Source organism: Apis florea, unplaced genomic scaffold (genome assembly GCF_048593485.1).
Source record: "Apis florea isolate Af1SG1 unplaced genomic scaffold, ASM4859348v1 contig_3587_pilon, whole genome shotgun sequence".
Classification (NCBI taxonomy): domain Eukaryota; kingdom Metazoa; phylum Arthropoda; class Insecta; order Hymenoptera; family Apidae; genus Apis; species Apis florea.
The window spans coordinates 1,951,694-1,967,913 of NW_028256789.1; the positions used below are offsets into that span (position 1 = coordinate 1,951,694).

The 16,220-nt window shown below is 30.2% G+C and overlaps 5 protein-coding genes and 1 long non-coding RNA gene across 6 annotated transcripts; 1 reads left to right on the forward strand and 5 right to left on the reverse strand.

The window, feature by feature from the left end:
- Positions 1–1,043: 1,043 nt before the first annotated feature.
- LOC147656573 (uncharacterized) lies at positions 1,044–2,982 on the reverse strand. The gene is made up of 2 exons (XR_015294171.1): positions 2,761–2,982; positions 1,044–1,687 (listed from the first exon to the last, which is right to left on the reverse strand). It is a non-coding gene; the product is annotated as an uncharacterized LOC147656573 (long non-coding RNA).
- Positions 2,983–3,204: 222 nt separating this feature from the next.
- Positions 3,205–5,609, reverse strand: CSN8 (COP9 signalosome subunit 8). Its single transcript, XM_003692655.4, has 4 exons — positions 5,389–5,609; positions 5,169–5,239; positions 4,122–4,300; positions 3,205–3,911 (listed from the first exon to the last, which is right to left on the reverse strand). Exons 1-4 carry the CDS (start codon positions 5,443–5,445, stop codon positions 3,655–3,657), a joined length of 564 nt encoding a protein of 187 aa, XP_003692703.1. The 5' UTR covers positions 5,446–5,609; the 3' UTR covers positions 3,205–3,654.
- A 506-nt stretch (positions 5,610–6,115) lies between these two features.
- Positions 6,116–8,016, forward strand: RabX6 (RAS oncogene family member RabX6). The gene is made up of 4 exons (XM_086914385.1): positions 6,116–6,230; positions 6,324–6,532; positions 6,779–7,023; positions 7,198–8,016. The coding sequence occupies exons 2-4, from the start codon at positions 6,353–6,355 to the stop codon at positions 7,394–7,396; spliced, it is 624 nt and encodes a 207-aa protein (XP_086770511.1). The 5' UTR covers positions 6,116–6,230; positions 6,324–6,352; the 3' UTR covers positions 7,397–8,016.
- On the reverse strand, positions 7,621–10,360 carry Nfs1 (Nfs1 cysteine desulfurase). The gene is made up of 11 exons (XM_003692652.4): positions 10,170–10,360; positions 9,874–10,072; positions 9,688–9,767; positions 9,501–9,617; positions 9,271–9,408; positions 8,969–9,174; positions 8,764–8,885; positions 8,526–8,683; positions 8,190–8,461; positions 8,036–8,125; positions 7,621–7,819 (listed from the first exon to the last, which is right to left on the reverse strand). The coding sequence occupies exons 2-11, from the start codon at positions 9,971–9,973 to the stop codon at positions 7,756–7,758; spliced, it is 1,347 nt and encodes a 448-aa protein (XP_003692700.1). The 5' UTR covers positions 9,974–10,072; positions 10,170–10,360; the 3' UTR covers positions 7,621–7,755.
- On the reverse strand, positions 10,354–13,491 carry LOC100864470 (uncharacterized). The gene is made up of 6 exons (XM_012485071.3): positions 12,789–13,491; positions 12,515–12,684; positions 12,172–12,420; positions 11,918–12,078; positions 11,738–11,827; positions 10,354–11,660 (listed from the first exon to the last, which is right to left on the reverse strand). The coding sequence occupies exons 1-6, from the start codon at positions 12,947–12,949 to the stop codon at positions 10,587–10,589; spliced, it is 1,905 nt and encodes a 634-aa protein (XP_012340525.3). The 5' UTR covers positions 12,950–13,491; the 3' UTR covers positions 10,354–10,586.
- Positions 13,362–15,120, reverse strand: LOC105735122 (transmembrane protein 45B). Its single transcript, XM_012485078.3, has 2 exons — positions 14,898–15,120; positions 13,362–14,738 (listed from the first exon to the last, which is right to left on the reverse strand). The coding sequence occupies exon 2, from the start codon at positions 14,665–14,667 to the stop codon at positions 13,906–13,908; it is 762 nt and encodes a 253-aa protein (XP_012340532.1). The 5' UTR covers positions 14,668–14,738; positions 14,898–15,120; the 3' UTR covers positions 13,362–13,905.
- Positions 15,121–16,220: the final 1,100 nt, after the last annotated feature.

The window sequence follows — 16,220 nt, forward strand, 5'->3', positions numbered from 1 at the left end:
GACGAATCGATGATCCCCCCAGACCGATCACCGTTACGTTCCGCAAGATGCAATTGTGCAAAGGTAACAACGATCGGTTTTCTTTCCGCGTGGAATGCCGCGGAGAAGGTGCATTCTGAGCGCACCCACCGAGAACGCGGCGCGAACCAACGCGTCGCGCGACGCAACAAGGACAATGATACAGGCCACGATATAGAAATCTATCGAGTACGCGAATGATTGCGCGGATTGGTGGTGAGATTGCCATTGCCCGGGCCGTAGAAGAAGGAGCGAGGATGATCGCGATAAAGAAACAATCGAACTGCGTCCCGCCCACGGATCCGCCAACATTCAATTGTGCCTTTTCCCTCTCTTTCCTTGCCTATTCTCTCTTTCTGCTTTGAACGATAGACACTGGTTCTGGTACTCGTAACGGTACAACCCCCGCAGAGAGTGGTTCGACGAACTTATTCTTCCATTCTTCGATTCGAGTGGTTTTCAATTCGACAACAGGTAGGACTCGTTTTTTCGTAAACATAAAAGTGTTAATGCGAATTCTCGGCAATTGGTCGAATTGAGCATCGAGGAAGAGGAAGAGAATTGACTTGATAACCTAGAATCGGATTGAGATTGGAGATTTTCCGAATCATGATTCAGATGCAATCTTTAACTAACCTGGTGGTTTGCTATGTTGCACGATTCGACATTAATCAAACTGGATAATCGTGAAACGTTGTTATAACAATGTTCGTTTAATATCATTTCACTTTACTTGGGAAATGTAACAATCGGAGAACTACTAACACTTTTATGAAAGTGTAAACTTATAAGGTTACTTTCTTTCAGATTAAACAAATTAGAGAGAGAGAAAGAGAGAGAGAGAAGAGAAGAGAAGAGAAGAGAAGAGAAAAGAAGACAGAAAGAGATATCTATCATCTTCCTGTTTCAATGATTAATTTAATAGTCTCTATATACGCTATTATTCACCGACCTCTGAATGAAGTATTCACAAATGGCAAAGTTTCCAGAGACATTTCACTTGCCAATTTTGCACAAAGAAAAACTTTTTCATAATTTAAATATTATTCTATTATCTTTCTTTGTATAAATACGTTTCCAAACGACCTTGTGCCCGAAGAACAAGGGGACGACAGGTGTCGAAACACCCCCTTCTGCTTCTCCATTTGAACGGATCTATCAGTGACTTAACAAGGAACGTCGATAGTTAAACGAAGGGGAACGTTCTTCGTCGGCCTTCTAGTTGTTCTTCATCATTATCATCATCCTCCTCGTCCCTGTCCTCTCACCCCGACGGCTCTTCCGCCGCGATGAGACTTTCGAAATCGACTAGTCGCGTTCGATTCGTGCCACTCGCTCGCTGCTCACGGAGCATCGGCGTTTTCCGCGACGTGCAAAGGTCACTGCAACAGGCCGCGGCGCAGCTACGTTCTCGGGAAAGAAGACGCGAGTCACCGGCGCGTACTCTTACGAGGGGAGGTCAGGTAAGGTAACTGGTAACCCGGGTCTTCCCTCTTGCCTCTCACCTTCGCGTTTTATGTTGCAAACTAGTACTCGTCTTTAGTAATACTTGGTGGTACCGAGCGTACAAGCTTCTAGAAATCGTGCAGATACTCGAGGGAGTAGCGTTTGATCATCTGGATCCGGTTAATTTTTTCTTCTAATCAAACTTTGATCTCGTACAATATCCCTGAAAATGTTAGTATGTGAATAGGATATTCAATATATTCCTTGTATACTTTAAATTATAATATTAATATTCGAAAATTGCGAGCAAAAGAAAGAGAGAAAAAAAAAAAAAAAAAAAGAAAAAAGAAACGTAATTCATTCACCTATTCTCGAACAACTGTTTCACCCTTTGTAGATAATCGTTGTCTATCGATGCAACGAGCTCGTGAAAAGGAGAGAATAAAAAAAAGAAGAAGATATTGCACGATATCGCGATACAATCATCGCTCGTTGGAGCGACGATGAATCTGCATTATTCAAAGAAATAGTGAATAGAATACGCCGTGGCAACGAGTCTCTTATATGTAGCATGAGGTCGACATCGTCATCCTCATCCTAAGATACATTCTAATCATTTTGCAACCCCCCGCTGACCGAACGCCTTTTTCGATACCGATTATTGTGCCGATCGCGCGTTCATGATATAAACAACTAGGATAGGTACTTTGACGTGGTACGAACGCGTGAGAACGCCTTCCAGATACGTCGGAGGATTTTCTTTTCATTTCTTCCCACGTTTCTCAACACGTTGAAATTTTCTAAATATTTAGCTTTCAATAGCATATCAAAATTATTTCAACGAAACTCATATTTTGCGATAAATTTCCCGTATTACAACGTATCTAATAGAAAATAAAGATCGATCGGTATTACGGAAAGAAAGAAATGATAACAGGAGCACTGTTTTTAAGTATCGTATCGATATCTATGGAAATGGAAATTTACGCGTTGCATGGTACACCATGTAAAATATGAAACTACGCGTATCGTGTAGGATTGGTGATACCGGTGCAACAACTTTCTAGAATAGTAGCGGAGCCAAAAAAGAATAACTGGGCACGAATGACGGTGGGTGCATACACTGGCTACCTGTTGACTGGTGGAAACGATTTCTTTGAGAATATCTAACGTTACGCAATCCTCGTGCGATTGTGCATATTCAGCGTTTACAATACGGGACGGTCAGAATCGATTTCATAGAGAATTACTCGGAGGCATGTCGGGGGCCACAAGATACGAGCCAACTGAGCATACCTATCTGTCCGCGATTTTTCTGACCCGCGACGATTCGATTTGCATGACGCAATGCCCGCGGCAGAATCTCCTTGCGCAGATTTTTCCAACAGTCTCACCGAACACGATACACCCGCTTGCTTTCACGCGCGATTGAAGCCACTCGTTTCGAGATCACCCTTTCCCCTAGCTAGCATGACTTTTTCGCTTTAGGATCCTGTATTGATGTTACACAATTTAATCCTATATTTAAAAAATTAGATGTTACGAGCATCCTTCTAATGAATAAATTAATTTGTTAGAAAAATAAAAATATCATTACTCGAAGAAATAAATGAAGCTCGTCTGGGGAAGGGGAAGGGAGAAAGATTGAATCTGAAAAAAAAAAAGAAAAAAATTAATAAAAAGTATAAAAAGGCGAGTAACGTTTTACACATGGGATGCTATATCAGGAAATATCATACATAATCATATATGTGATTATTATTTTATACAACGGAATAATTTGTTCCAGATATTTTAATGCTAAAGTGATTAATCAAAACGTATATATATATATATATATTGAATATTAAGTTAAAATCCGCGATTCGGTCCATATATTTTTTTCTTCTCTTCTGTGGAAAGTGCTTCTTCTAGAAAATGTCAGTTTTCTCGCATATAGCAGGCGGTTATTGATTAATCGAGTTGTTGACTCCATGCTTGCAGCGAGCTTCATTGGCGAGTCTTCCGATTGAATGAGCAGGACGCGTAGGTAGTCCGGGGTGTATACTTAGGGAAGGGACACAGGTGTCTCTTTTGAAGCACACTTCCTCCTTTATATAATATGATTACGAGGTAAAACTAAGTTTAAAGTACTGTCGATCGTGTCTTTGTGTTGCGTGAATTTCATCATTGATGACTTTCATTGCTTGTTCAGTTTTCCAAGAAAGACACGAATTGAGTGAGTTTGTACAGCTGATCCTCAGTAAGACACACCTCATTTACGAGGTTACTTTCTTCTTTTTGAATCTTACAAGGTTGCACCATCGTTCCATCTACGTTCCAACCCCTTTCAATTGCTACACGACGCGCTTCCTCTAATGTTAAGCCTGTCATTGACGCAAATACGGTTAAACTTAATGAAGAATAAGCCTTTGATATTAAGGTGATTGCCCTTTCTCGAACATTATCTGAAAAAACAAGCAATAATTGATGCAAGCATCGAAATTATTCCTTTTTTTTTTTTTTATAAGATTTCATAGGTATAGTTTTCTTCTTAAAAAAATTAAAATAAAGAATTTTTAAAAATTTTTTCTGAAAAAATAAATAACTTTCAGATAAATATACAAAAAAATATTTTGAATAATTTAGAATAGATATTCTTAATTTAGAATATATACCTTTCAAGGCAGCCATAATATCAGAAACATCTTCACTCCATTCTGCATTGAGGGCGACATGAACTGCAGGCCAGTCTCTTTGCCACATACGCTGTCCTACCATCCATATTTGACCAAGTTCTGCATTTCCGCTTTTCAGATCCGTTGGTATCCGCTTCCACAAGTATTTGGCATTGCATCTGCGACGGCGATTTTTCGATCAAACAAAGACAGATCGAAACCTCTCTCGTTCAGGTCTTATAAGGAATGAATTTATGTTGTTGAGGTATTGTTAATAGTAAAAAGCCAAGTAAAAAGCAAATTGTTACAAGCTCTGTTAAAAGTAAAAATAAAGACTAAGTTTCTTCGGAAAAATTCCATAAACGTTGAAACATAAAATACAACAAATAATAAATTAATACCAAAAAAGATAAATCAATTCGTAATATTAAATATAAATTAAGTTCAATAAATTAGTTAAATGAATTAGTTAACTGAAAAAAAAAAATAAATTAAAAATTCAATAAATTAATAAATTGCATATAATCACTTTTACATAATTTTTTTATGTACATTAAAAAGCATTGCGTCGCTTGACCAATGTACACATTATTCATAAAACTGATCAAATATTTATAAAATAATTTTTAATAAAATATTAATACATAAAAAATAATACACAATATAAAGAAAATTTATCATACATTGATTATTATTTTTAAAAAGACCATCATTAAATACAAATAAAAATATACATATAAATACATATAAATAATATTAGCAGTCATATTTACACAAAACATGATTAAATTTTTGTTTCAATTATTACTTGATATCATTAAAAAGAAAAGGTTATACATATTTCGCAAGTATGGATATATTGTATATAGATTTATAAATGGCGTCAGTATAATATATAAACAATCATTTTGTTATATTAATACGTAAATTTAAAATGTTTTATATTTATACAATAATATATATCTTTCAATCAGAAATATTATTTTATTCTTGATCTAATTAAAATAATGAAAAATATAATGGAAAAAACAGAAATTATGTACTCACAGATCGTTTTGATAAAGATATACAGCTAATAATTGAGCATAAGTTTGTGGTGATGCCACTCCACCAGGCGCCTATAAAAAAAATATATTCAATAAATATATAAAAATAATATATAGAAAATATAATATATAAATATTTGAGAGAAATATTCAACAAAATAATATATAAATGTATAATAGTCGGCATAACCTATATTGAAATCGTTCATATGACGACTTACCTCTAATTCAGCTTTTTCTAATTCATGAAGAAATTTATTCACTTCACTTAGCACCATGTTGAAAATTCGTTATTTCCACAATGAAAAAAACGATATTGAAACAATTGTATTAAAAATACGCGGCGGCATTGAAATAATTAACGTCAAACAAGAGATCTAAACAGCTGAAGACTAAACACATTACATTTGCACAATTCCTGTATAACTGCGATGTAGGTGGCAGCACTTTGCAAGCAACACTTTTAAAATTGTATTAACCATTTATTTAAAATTAATTTCATTCTAAACAAATATATATTTTATGGAATTAAAATAATTATATTAAATCACTTTCATTTTGAAATTACTAAAAGAAATAATCCTATTATGAAATATATATAAATTTATAAAATAAAAAATTATTTTTAAATCTTATTCAAAAATTAAAAATCACGTGATAAGATTTTTCAATAAATATATTGATTTGATATATTTACTGTACATTACACTGTAAATTAAAATCTCGTATAATTATTATTTAATTATGATAATAATAATTATATTTATATCATTTGTACAGTATAGTAGCAAATATAAATATCTATTGCAGCATAATTAAAAAACATAGTTAAAAGTTAGAAAACTTTTATATTATACAAAATTCTTATTTAAAATTCACTTCAAATTTAAATTATAATAGATTATAATTATTCGATATTTTATTTATGAATTCATTAAAATTTCTATTGCACCGTAACGAGGTGAATAGATACTCTATAATAGTAGTGATTTATGGTCCGTTACTGATATAATATTTCTGTTGTCACGACTGTCATCGCACTCATGTTAGTGAATGTATACATGTAAATATCCATTGAATAAAATTTTCACATTATTAAAAAAAATGCAAGCAATAATGATTTGTTATTATTGATGTAATCGCTTTTATATTTTAGCACGACCGGCAAAGTGACATAAGCCTAATATGGCTACCGTTAAAGTAACCGAGCAGAAAGTTATTCTGTGCGGAGAATACGGTGTTGGAAAGACTTCTATATTTAGACGTTTTGCGAACAATACTTTTATAGCAAGCAACGATCGAAAATCGACATTGGGTCTCGATAATATCGATAAAGAATATGTAGTTGAAGACAGACGAATACGAGTAATATGTTCATATATACGTATATACATATATATATATATATATATATATCTATATATATTTACAATTCTTGAAACCGAAAATAAATACGATTTAATCTCATTTTTCCATAATATGTATTTTTATAAATAAGTCATATGGTACCTAGAAGATTGATGTACATTAAAACTTATATTTATTTTAAATATGTAATGTATTCATATTTAAGTTTATTAATTAAATATCTTATTTTATCATATGTTTCAGTTGCAATTATGGGATACAGGTGGTATGGAAAGAGTTGCATCAGTAACATCAAGCTATTATAAATTTGCAGAAGCTGCTATATTAGTTTTTGCATTAGATAATTCAACATCATTTCATCTTTTATCTCAACATTTGCTTGATATTGTTACATATGCTGAAAATGCAAAGATATTTCTCTGTGGAAATAAAAGTGATTTAGAAAGCTCATCTCCACAAGTAACAGATGCAGAAATGGAACAGTTTTGGTGAGTTTAATCACAATAAAAATTGTGTTAATATAATATATATAATCTAATGTACAATGTAATATACACATATGTAATAAAAGAAAATAATGTATATAATATAAATAATATATTATATACATATCATATATATATATATATATATATATATTATCATTAATATATTCATTATAGTGAACAATGCCATAATTTAATTTCTGGTATATATAAAACATCCTGTAAGACTGGAGAAGGAATACATGAAATGTTTGAAGATATAGCACAACATTTAGTAGAAGCTAACAGATCGCGCATGGAATTGCATGAAATGGACAAAGATAGGTTTAAAATTTCATACATTGATGAAGCTGCTGATCCATCATGTTTATGCTAAATAATGAATATTGGCAAATATATGCTCCTGATGCAACATTTTTATAATAACTTAACACATTGCAATATTTTATTGCAGAGTGTAAAATATCTTTTTGTATCAAGTAATGATAATAGTAAGCTTTTCTATATAGAAAAGCACCATTAAATAAAAAATGGGAAAAAAGGGGGAATATCAATAAAATTTATATACAAATGAAGTTATTTTAAAAATCACAAAATAAAAAATTTTAAATAAACATTTATTACACATTCATAAGTTTTACTTAATTAGTTTTGTTTAACTTATTTATATGATTTATATATTTAATTCATACTATCTACATATTAGATAGTTGAAAGTATGTAATAAAATAGTCACTAATGTTGAGTCCATTTAATAGATTTCAAATCAATTCCCTCTTCGACCATTTCCCATAATGGACTGTGAAAAATAAGCAATTTAAATATATATTACTACTTGTATATTATAATTAATTATTTAAGACTATATAATCTTAATTATAAAAAACGTCCAATAAATTTATCCGTTTCTCATGATATCGCGCTTTTCATATTCATAAAATTAGAATAATACATATGTGATTTTCGTACCAAATAAATATATTATATATAATTAAATAAGATCTTATTTACCTACCTCATTTCTCTAAGTTTTTTAACATGTCGAATCGTATTTTCTGCTGTATAATCAATCTCTTCGATTGTTGTAAAACGACCAATACCGAATCTATATAAATAATAAAAATAATTAGAAAATAATTATTTTGCTTCAATATCATACCATAATTTACCTAATACTGGAATGTGCCAAATCTTCTGATGTTCCAATTGCTCTTAAAACATAACTAGGTTCTAAACTTGCGCTAGTACACGCGGAACCACTACTCAAAGCAATATTTTTCAATCCCATTAATAGAGATTCTCCTTCTATGTATGCAAAAGATAAATTCACACATCCAGGATACCAAGCTTTTTTATCTCCATTACGTATAACATGCGATAAATTTGACATTATTTTCTCGATTAATCGGTTTGAAAGCATTGTGATATATTTGTGATCATACTGGGAGAAAAAAATAAAATTAATATGTAATAATAAAAATATATATATTTATAATTAATATTACCTCCATTTCTGTTTGTGCTATATGACAAGCTGCTCCTAGTCCTACTGCTAAAGGTGTTGGAACAGTGCCACTTCTCATACCTCTTTCTTGACCACCACCACTTTGAATTGCTTCTATACGTACTCTTGGTCTTCTTCTTACATATAAAGCTCCAATTCCTAAAAATTCCATTATATTCTTTAACATAAGAATATTCCAATAATTTAAAAAATACAACAAAAATATATTTTAAATATACCTTTTGGACCATATAATTTATGGCCACTGATAGATAGCAAATCAATATTCATTTTATTAACATCAATTGGAATTTTACCTATTGCTTGAGCTGCATCTGTGTGGAAAAACACTTTTTTTTTTCTATAAATTAATAGATAAATTATAAAATTAATAAAATTTATGATCGTATTAAATCTGAATTCATAATATATATTTTTCCTTACCTACAAATAGCACCAATCTCTGTAATTGGTTGCTGTACACCAATCTCATTGTTTACCATCATCACAGAAACTAAGGAGGTAGTTGGTTTTATTGCATATTCTAATTCGTTAAGATTAATGAGACCATTTTCATTTACTGGAATATAAGTTACATCAAATCCTTCTGCTTGCAAAGCTCTACAAGAATCTAATACGCATTTGTGCTCCTATATTAATAAAATTATATATAAAAATAAATTCGTAACAATATATTTATTAATATAATATTATATATTATATATAATCCAATATTATTAACATACTATCTGAGTCGTCACAATATGATTTTTTTTTTCTTTGTAGAACCTTGCAACACCTTTAATGGCTATATTATTAGATTCTGTGGCTCCAGATGTAAATATAATTTCCTTGGTATCTGCTTCTATTATATTTGCTATTTGCTTTTAAAAATGAAATATTTGATTATCATTTTGTTACATATTATTTTCAATGAATGTAATTTAATTAAATTTAAATTATATATGATATTAACTTTACGTGCAAGTTCAATAGCTGCTTCTGATTCCCATCCATACACATGAGTTCTAGAATGTGGATTTCCAAAATATGTTGTAAAATATGGCATCATTTTATCTAGTACTCTTGGATCCTACAGAAAGATTAAAAATATTTAAATTTCAATGTCAATAATTATATTATAATTTATCAGATCTATTTACTATAGGTGTAGTTGCTTGAGCATCCAAATAAAGTGGCTTGCCTTCTGCAGATCTGCTTTTATATTCATCTGAGAAAATAGCTGAAATAAAAACGTAATGCATTAGAATTAATAAAAAATATAATTAATATACTATAACATATAAACACGTAAGTATATATATAATTGTATAAAATAATATTCTTACATTCATTCTCTATTTCTGATAAATCCTGGTTAAAATAAACTACACAACATTTCTTGACACGATGTAAAGAATATAATAAATTTCTTGATGGTCGAAACATAATTATTCTTATAATAACACAAGTTTATTTCATTTGTCACGATATAACATGTTCTAACCTTAGATAACGCAATTGTTACAATTTTGTTTCAAATATTACCTGTATGAATATAGATATTATATAAAAATTATATTTGTCGTTCACAAATACTTGCTTAATTAATGTCTTTTGATAAACTTTATAATTTATTACTTACGAATATTACGTTGAGAAATGTACATTTATTCCCAAGCGAGTACTACATAAAATGATGCAATATATGTGTCTATATTTTCTATACATGTAGATACAATATATCTTTTTATTATTTAAAATAAAATTATATATATTATATACACATATAATATTTATAGAAAAGGATAAACGAATGAGAACAAATATTAAAAAAACATTAGTTTATTAAGTACAATAAATGTAAAAAATAATCGCATTGATTTGAATATTTCTATAATTAAAAACAAAAATAATAATTTAATTTGCACATGTATAAGTATTGCGCAAGTAATAAATGTAAGAATAAAAGTCACATTTAAATATATTTTAGGAGATAGACAATATAATATGAAGAGACAGAAATAATAATAATCCTGAAATACTGATTAATGTAGCGAAACTATTGACGATCTTTTGATAAATTTAATGAATCGCCAATATCACCACTTTGTGACTGTTGTTGCTTTTTATGAATTGTAGTCATGTCCAACATTCCACTAAATTCAGATTTAGAAATTGAGAGATCTTCTGTTCCTTGATACTCATTCGATCGATTGAGCTTTACGTTATCATTTTGTACGTCCATTTTTTTACGATCAGTCGAGTAATCTTCCGGATTTACAGAAAAATTTCTGCAAGATTCCGAAGATCCAGAACTTACTTTAAATGGCGATTGAATAGGATCAACTATACTGAAATCGTTTGATTTACGTTCGTTCGATTCAATATCTCTTGCAGGAGAAATTTTTCCGATTGGACCAAATAAATTTGCAATATTACGCATATATGCAGACGGCGATGGCGATGATGTTCTCGCAAAATCTGGAATAGGAAATCCAGAGAGTTTTGCTAAATCTGCTGTGGAAAAATTAGCTAATTTTGATAGATCTGAAAACTTAGAAATTTGTTGCGTTATATCAGCTAAAGGGAAATCGGATGTTGTGGATGATCGCGTTTTATTGATACTTGTATCAGTTCCAAGAGGATTGGATATTTTCGAGAAATCAGTAGGTGCAAAATCGTAATCACATTTAGCATTTTTTACAGAAACTGTGAGTTCTCCAGATTGAAAACTGGGCATTACTTCTGATGATGATATATGTTGTTTAGACGAAGCATTTCCATCCTTTAATTGCGTAATAGATGCGGAATCCGTAGTTATAATGTCCTTTTTAATATTATCTCTAGAAGTAGATGGTTGCATCACAAAAGATTTTGATGTAGGTGTAATTATAGCTCCATCAGGTTTAAAGTTCACAGGTGTTAGGAAGACAGCTGCATTATTAGGTGCAAGACCAACCCCTGGTGGAACTGAAGGGACAAGCGATTCTGAAACTGGTACCAGAGGAAATTTCATAGTCAGAAATTCCGGTGAAGTTCCATCTTCAGAACCAGGACAAATCATTTCTCTAATTATATCCCAGTACGAACCGTTCGATCTATTACGACCTGGTAACTTGGATGCTAAAGAACACTAAAAATATTAAAATATTATTGAGATATTATTAATATTATTAATATTATTTTTATCTCATTTTTTTATAAACTTACCCTTAAACGTTCAAGATAAGTCGTATTATTGTTAAAATTGGCAGTAAAATCAATACCTCCCTCACTTTTATAATACTCTATGCATCTTCTCTAAAAGCAAAATATGAGAAATAATATAAAAATATATTAAAGAGATTTTGCATTGCACAAATTATTAATTATATAGAATAATGGATTTACAATTTCTTCTAATGTATCTTGAGAAAGAAAGTGCTCTTGAGATAATGTGTAACTCAAAAGCATTGGTCTTGGATATTCATGAGGCCGATTTTCGGGAGGTGGTAGGGACCAAAAAACATTAAAATTTGATTCATAACAACTACCATCTGTATTATAAGGTGCTGAAAATAATATTTTCTTTGAATTCAATTACAAAATTCTATATGATAAATCCCATTTTATATATTATATATATATATATAAAAAAAACATACAGCATATTAAACCCACACATGGTGTGTAACCATTATCGCTAGGACCTTTCATCTTAATTTGATAATCTAATTGTGAATCAACATCCCTAAGAGAAGGAGAAGCATGAGATCTGGGATGAGAATGATACCATCCAACTAAAGTCACATGTTTCCATTCCATTGCTCTTGCAATTTCAGTTTCAACTGCAGCTGCAGCTGATTTATCTTTGCCAGAATAACGACATGGGAAAGCAGTTGTTATAGATAAATCTATTGTTTAAAAAAAAAAATAATAATTTTTAATAATAAAAATTTTATAATCAATTCTATATCGAACATTATAGAAACATATACTACTACTTACTGTGTGAATTAATATCCCAGTGACCACCTAAATAGCCACAAACTTCTTTATCTGTTAAATGACAATGTAAATCTACCAATAATGCTGCAGTAGTTGTTATAGTAACTAAAAATGGTTGTATTTTTCCAAGTGTACTGAAAGATGTAAGCTCCACCATTGTGCTCATATCCCTGAAAAATATATAATAATAATAAGTAGTAATAGTAATAATAAGTAATAATAATAATAAATAGTAATCATAATAGTAAGCAATTTTCTTGTATTAATCTCTTACATGGCATGGCTTCTTATTCCAAGATTAGCATGCTTTACTGGAACTCTCACTACTTGTATTGGAGGACTTGTTTGAATCTTTTCAGGACTTTCCTCCATAGGTTCTATAATTGTTGCTGTTTCCATTTCTTTCTCTTTATTTTTCAAAAAGTAAAATAGCATCAGGCCATGATTATTGACTATAAACTGCACTACATTGCAGACTTATATATATCACACATAGATAAAAATTAATCAAATAATGAAAGAAATCTTTTAAATAGTAATACATTATTGTTATTATATTACATACTATTATTGAAAACCTAACCAAGATTTGAATTTATTGTTATTATTGATAAAAAGATAACACTATAGTTATAATTCGGATATATAACTAGTTCGAAAAGTAAATCTAGGTTATTAATAGAGACATATATCGTATCAATGTTGGTATTACAATGAATTTCAAATCAATGTCTAATTTTATAGTTTGATTGTAATTTATATAATTATATAAACGAATAAAAAACATTAATAATTAATTTTCAGATTTTTTTCAATTTTCATTCTTTATATAATAAGATAAAACGAATTTATATAAAAGGAAAATTTACTATTTATTAATTATTATTACATAATTATTTAATAAATTTATAATAAATTTATGGATTATAAAGTTTAATAGAAAAAAAATATATTTACAATGTACAATTATATGATACTTTGGTACATATAATAGTGAAGTTTGTGAAGAATATAAAAAACATATTACAAAAGATGAAATTACGCGTTTTTCTATTAATAAATAAGTGAGCAATAATAATAATAATAAGGCACCTCTTAATTCCTAATGAGTATTTTACCTACAACTTGAGGATATTACAAAATTGTTTATGTTATACACATTTATTGTATAAATATAGTTAAAAATAGAGTTATTCGTTGTATTATAAAATGAAGTTATTAAATATTAAGTAAAAAAATATTAATATTGCGTGTAAAAATTATAATTGATTTATGTTTTGATATTTTGATCTCTACAGTACTAATGATTTACTACTTTAAAAATATTATTTTTGTGCATATTATAAAAATTTCATATTGGCACAAAGTTATATTGCATCCACTCAAATGGTCTACATTCTCTGGTCCGGTTCTTGACAATAATCATAAATAGGTATCTCTGGTGGTTCTTCCATCATGAGTTTGGGAGCACAACTTCTTGTTGCAGCTACTACACATAATGTTACAGCCGAAGCAGCAGCTACGTGCCAAGAAAATATCAATGCAATACCTTCTGGTAACATTGGCATTGTATGATATACCCTTACTACATGTGCTATCCAACCACCGTGAAGTAAGGTTGTACAAGCTCTTAATAGTTTCAATTCGGGCCATACAAGTTCTAATGTAATAGCCAAAGATGTTGTCCATACTATGAGGGCTAAAATTTTATCAACTAATGCATTGTTTCCAACACTTCCCAATAAGAATAAAAATCCTTCTATGAAAAAACTTTGAGCAAGCGCCAATTTAACTAATCCTTCGCTAACATTATGAGGAAAATAAAAGTTTAAAACATCGACTAGACCGGAAAATGCAAAGAATAAATAGATTGTCGCAAGTACAACTTTTGGTGAAACAGTTCCAACTTGTTGCAGACCACCGGTTAACGTACCAGCTAATCCTACAGCGGTTGCTATTAGCTTCAAACTTCCTTCTATAGGATGTCTATTTATAAGTCTTTCACATTTTTCTATGAATCTTAATCCCTTCGTCGCGTGTGGATCATCTCTTGGTCTCAAAGATACCCAATACTTAGCATATTCATAACACCATTTTAGGCCAAAGGCATAAAATATAAAACCAGTAAGAATACAAGGCAAATAGCTATCCATGAGATATATATAAAATTGACTTTCCGTTTTTTAGATAGTAATCCGTAAATTACATAAAATTCGTAAGGATCCTGAAAAAATAAAAAGTGTATATTAATGAATTAGAAAAGTTTGTCATTTAAACATTTTTCGTCTCTATAATATATTAACTCTTAAATAAATAATTTGAAAAGAAAAATAATAAACATATATTTCGACATTAATAATAACTTCTATTTCTAATTACTTACTTTATTTCTATTTAATTATTCTATATATTTCTATAATTCACTGTATGCTGTACTTTGAATATTTTTTAGAATAGATAATTTACATATACCGATATATTTTGGACATGAATTATATATAATGTACAAAATGGATTTGCAAATCGTTCACCGACTCATGAAACAAGGTTATAAGAAAGAAGAGCAAGTATAGATAAGGAAAGTAAATAACGAGAGAAGGACAGACATATAAAATAATAAAATAACTGAACGTTAGCGCCATCTCTTGAATACTAACGACATTTTTCCACATGTTTACTCAACAGATGGCACTGATACTTAATTCTACTTTGTTCTACTTTACCCTGCCTAGAAATGTTTTCAGAACACTCGAGAGATGGCGTTAAGAGTTAATTTTGATTCTATATCTATCTTTCTTTTTTTATTTGCTCTCCTTATCTACATGTGTTTCGTTTGCGGCACTCTGGAGATGGCGCTGATTCCATAATTTTTAATCTATCTCTATCCTTCTCCCACTCATTTGCTCTTTTTCTCCATACTTTCCAAAATTTCTTAATAAGATTGGCTCGACATCTTGATTAAAAATCTTAACATTTAAATCTATTTCTTTCTATATTGATGTCACATTACATATTTCTTATATATATATATTTAACATTACTTTTTAATGAAATTGCAATTATTCTGTAACATCCTACTCATCGATCTTCCAAATTTTACAAAAATCTTTATTTTGTAGAAATTTTCAAAATATTCCGCTGTATCTGCGATGCGCGTTAAAATTAATAACAAGTATCAGAGCAATTTTTCAAGCAAATTTGTCTCGTAAGTCTCTCCCTTTCTCTCTCTCTCGATCGATCGATCGATACACGATTGCAGAGAATATCGATACGCTTTTCGAAATTCAAAGCCCGTTTGCTGATGGTATTGCCATGACTTGGGAACGGGCTTTCATGTACGTTTCAATTATCGTTATGTAAATTGACTCAGTTTTGTGATGTGTGTTCTGCATAGGATGAGCATGAACGCGTCGAAGCCTTCAGGGACTATTGATGCGTGTGCAGGAGATTCCAATCGGATAATATCAAGATTTCTCGATTTTCATATTTTTTTTTTATTATAGAGAAATAAAAGAGAAAAGAGGGGGTCGTAGGGTAAACGTGTGGAACGTGTGGAAAAAAAAAAAAGAGAAAAGAATTCACAAGATGTAATTGAACGTAAAGATAAAAATCAACGCGAATCAAAATGTTATTAACGAGCAATTTCGGGCGGATATACGCGCGCACGAAATACACAGCCTATTTCGGGAAATTTCTCGAAAAGGAT

Excerpts from the sequence above, each read along its gene's own strand:
- CSN8 (XM_003692655.4), bottom strand. The coding sequence starts at position 5,445 with ATGGTGCTAAGTGAAGTGAATAAATTTCTTCATGAATTAGAAAAAGCT. Across the intron at positions 4,301-5,168 it reads TATCTTTATCAAAACGATCT|ATGCAATGCCAAATACTTGT; the intron begins GTGAGTACATAA and ends TCGCCGTCGCAG. Across the intron at positions 3,912-4,121 it reads TATTATGGCTGCCTTGAAAG|ATAATGTTCGAGAAAGGGCA; the intron begins GTATATATTCTA and ends TTGTTTTTTCAG.
- RabX6 (XM_086914385.1), top strand. The coding sequence starts at position 6,353 with ATGGCTACCGTTAAAGTAACCGAGCAGAAAGTTATTCTGTGCGGAGAA. Across the intron at positions 6,533-6,778 it reads TTGAAGACAGACGAATACGA|TTGCAATTATGGGATACAGG; the intron begins GTAATATGTTCA and ends CATATGTTTCAG. Across the intron at positions 7,024-7,197 it reads GCAGAAATGGAACAGTTTTG|TGAACAATGCCATAATTTAA; the intron begins GTGAGTTTAATC and ends TATTCATTATAG.
- Nfs1 (XM_003692652.4), bottom strand. The coding sequence starts at position 9,973 with ATGTTTCGACCATCAAGAAATTTATTATATTCTTTACATCGTGTCAAG. Across the intron at positions 9,768-9,873 it reads ATCAGAAATAGAGAATGAAT|CTATTTTCTCAGATGAATAT; the intron begins GTAAGAATATTA and ends TTTTTATTTCAG. Across the intron at positions 7,820-8,035 it reads AAAAAACTTAGAGAAATGAG|TCCATTATGGGAAATGGTCG; the intron begins GTAGGTAAATAA and ends TATTTTTCACAG.
- LOC100864470 (XM_012485071.3), bottom strand. The coding sequence starts at position 12,949 with ATGCTATTTTACTTTTTGAAAAATAAAGAGAAAGAAATGGAAACAGCA. Across the intron at positions 12,685-12,788 it reads GGAATAAGAAGCCATGCCAT|GGATATGAGCACAATGGTGG; the intron begins GTAAGAGATTAA and ends TATATTTTTCAG. Across the intron at positions 11,661-11,737 it reads CTTATCTTGAACGTTTAAGG|TGTTCTTTAGCATCCAAGTT; the intron begins GTAAGTTTATAA and ends TAATATTTTTAG.
- LOC105735122 (XM_012485078.3), bottom strand. The coding sequence starts at position 14,667 with ATGGATAGCTATTTGCCTTGTATTCTTACTGGTTTTATATTTTATGCC.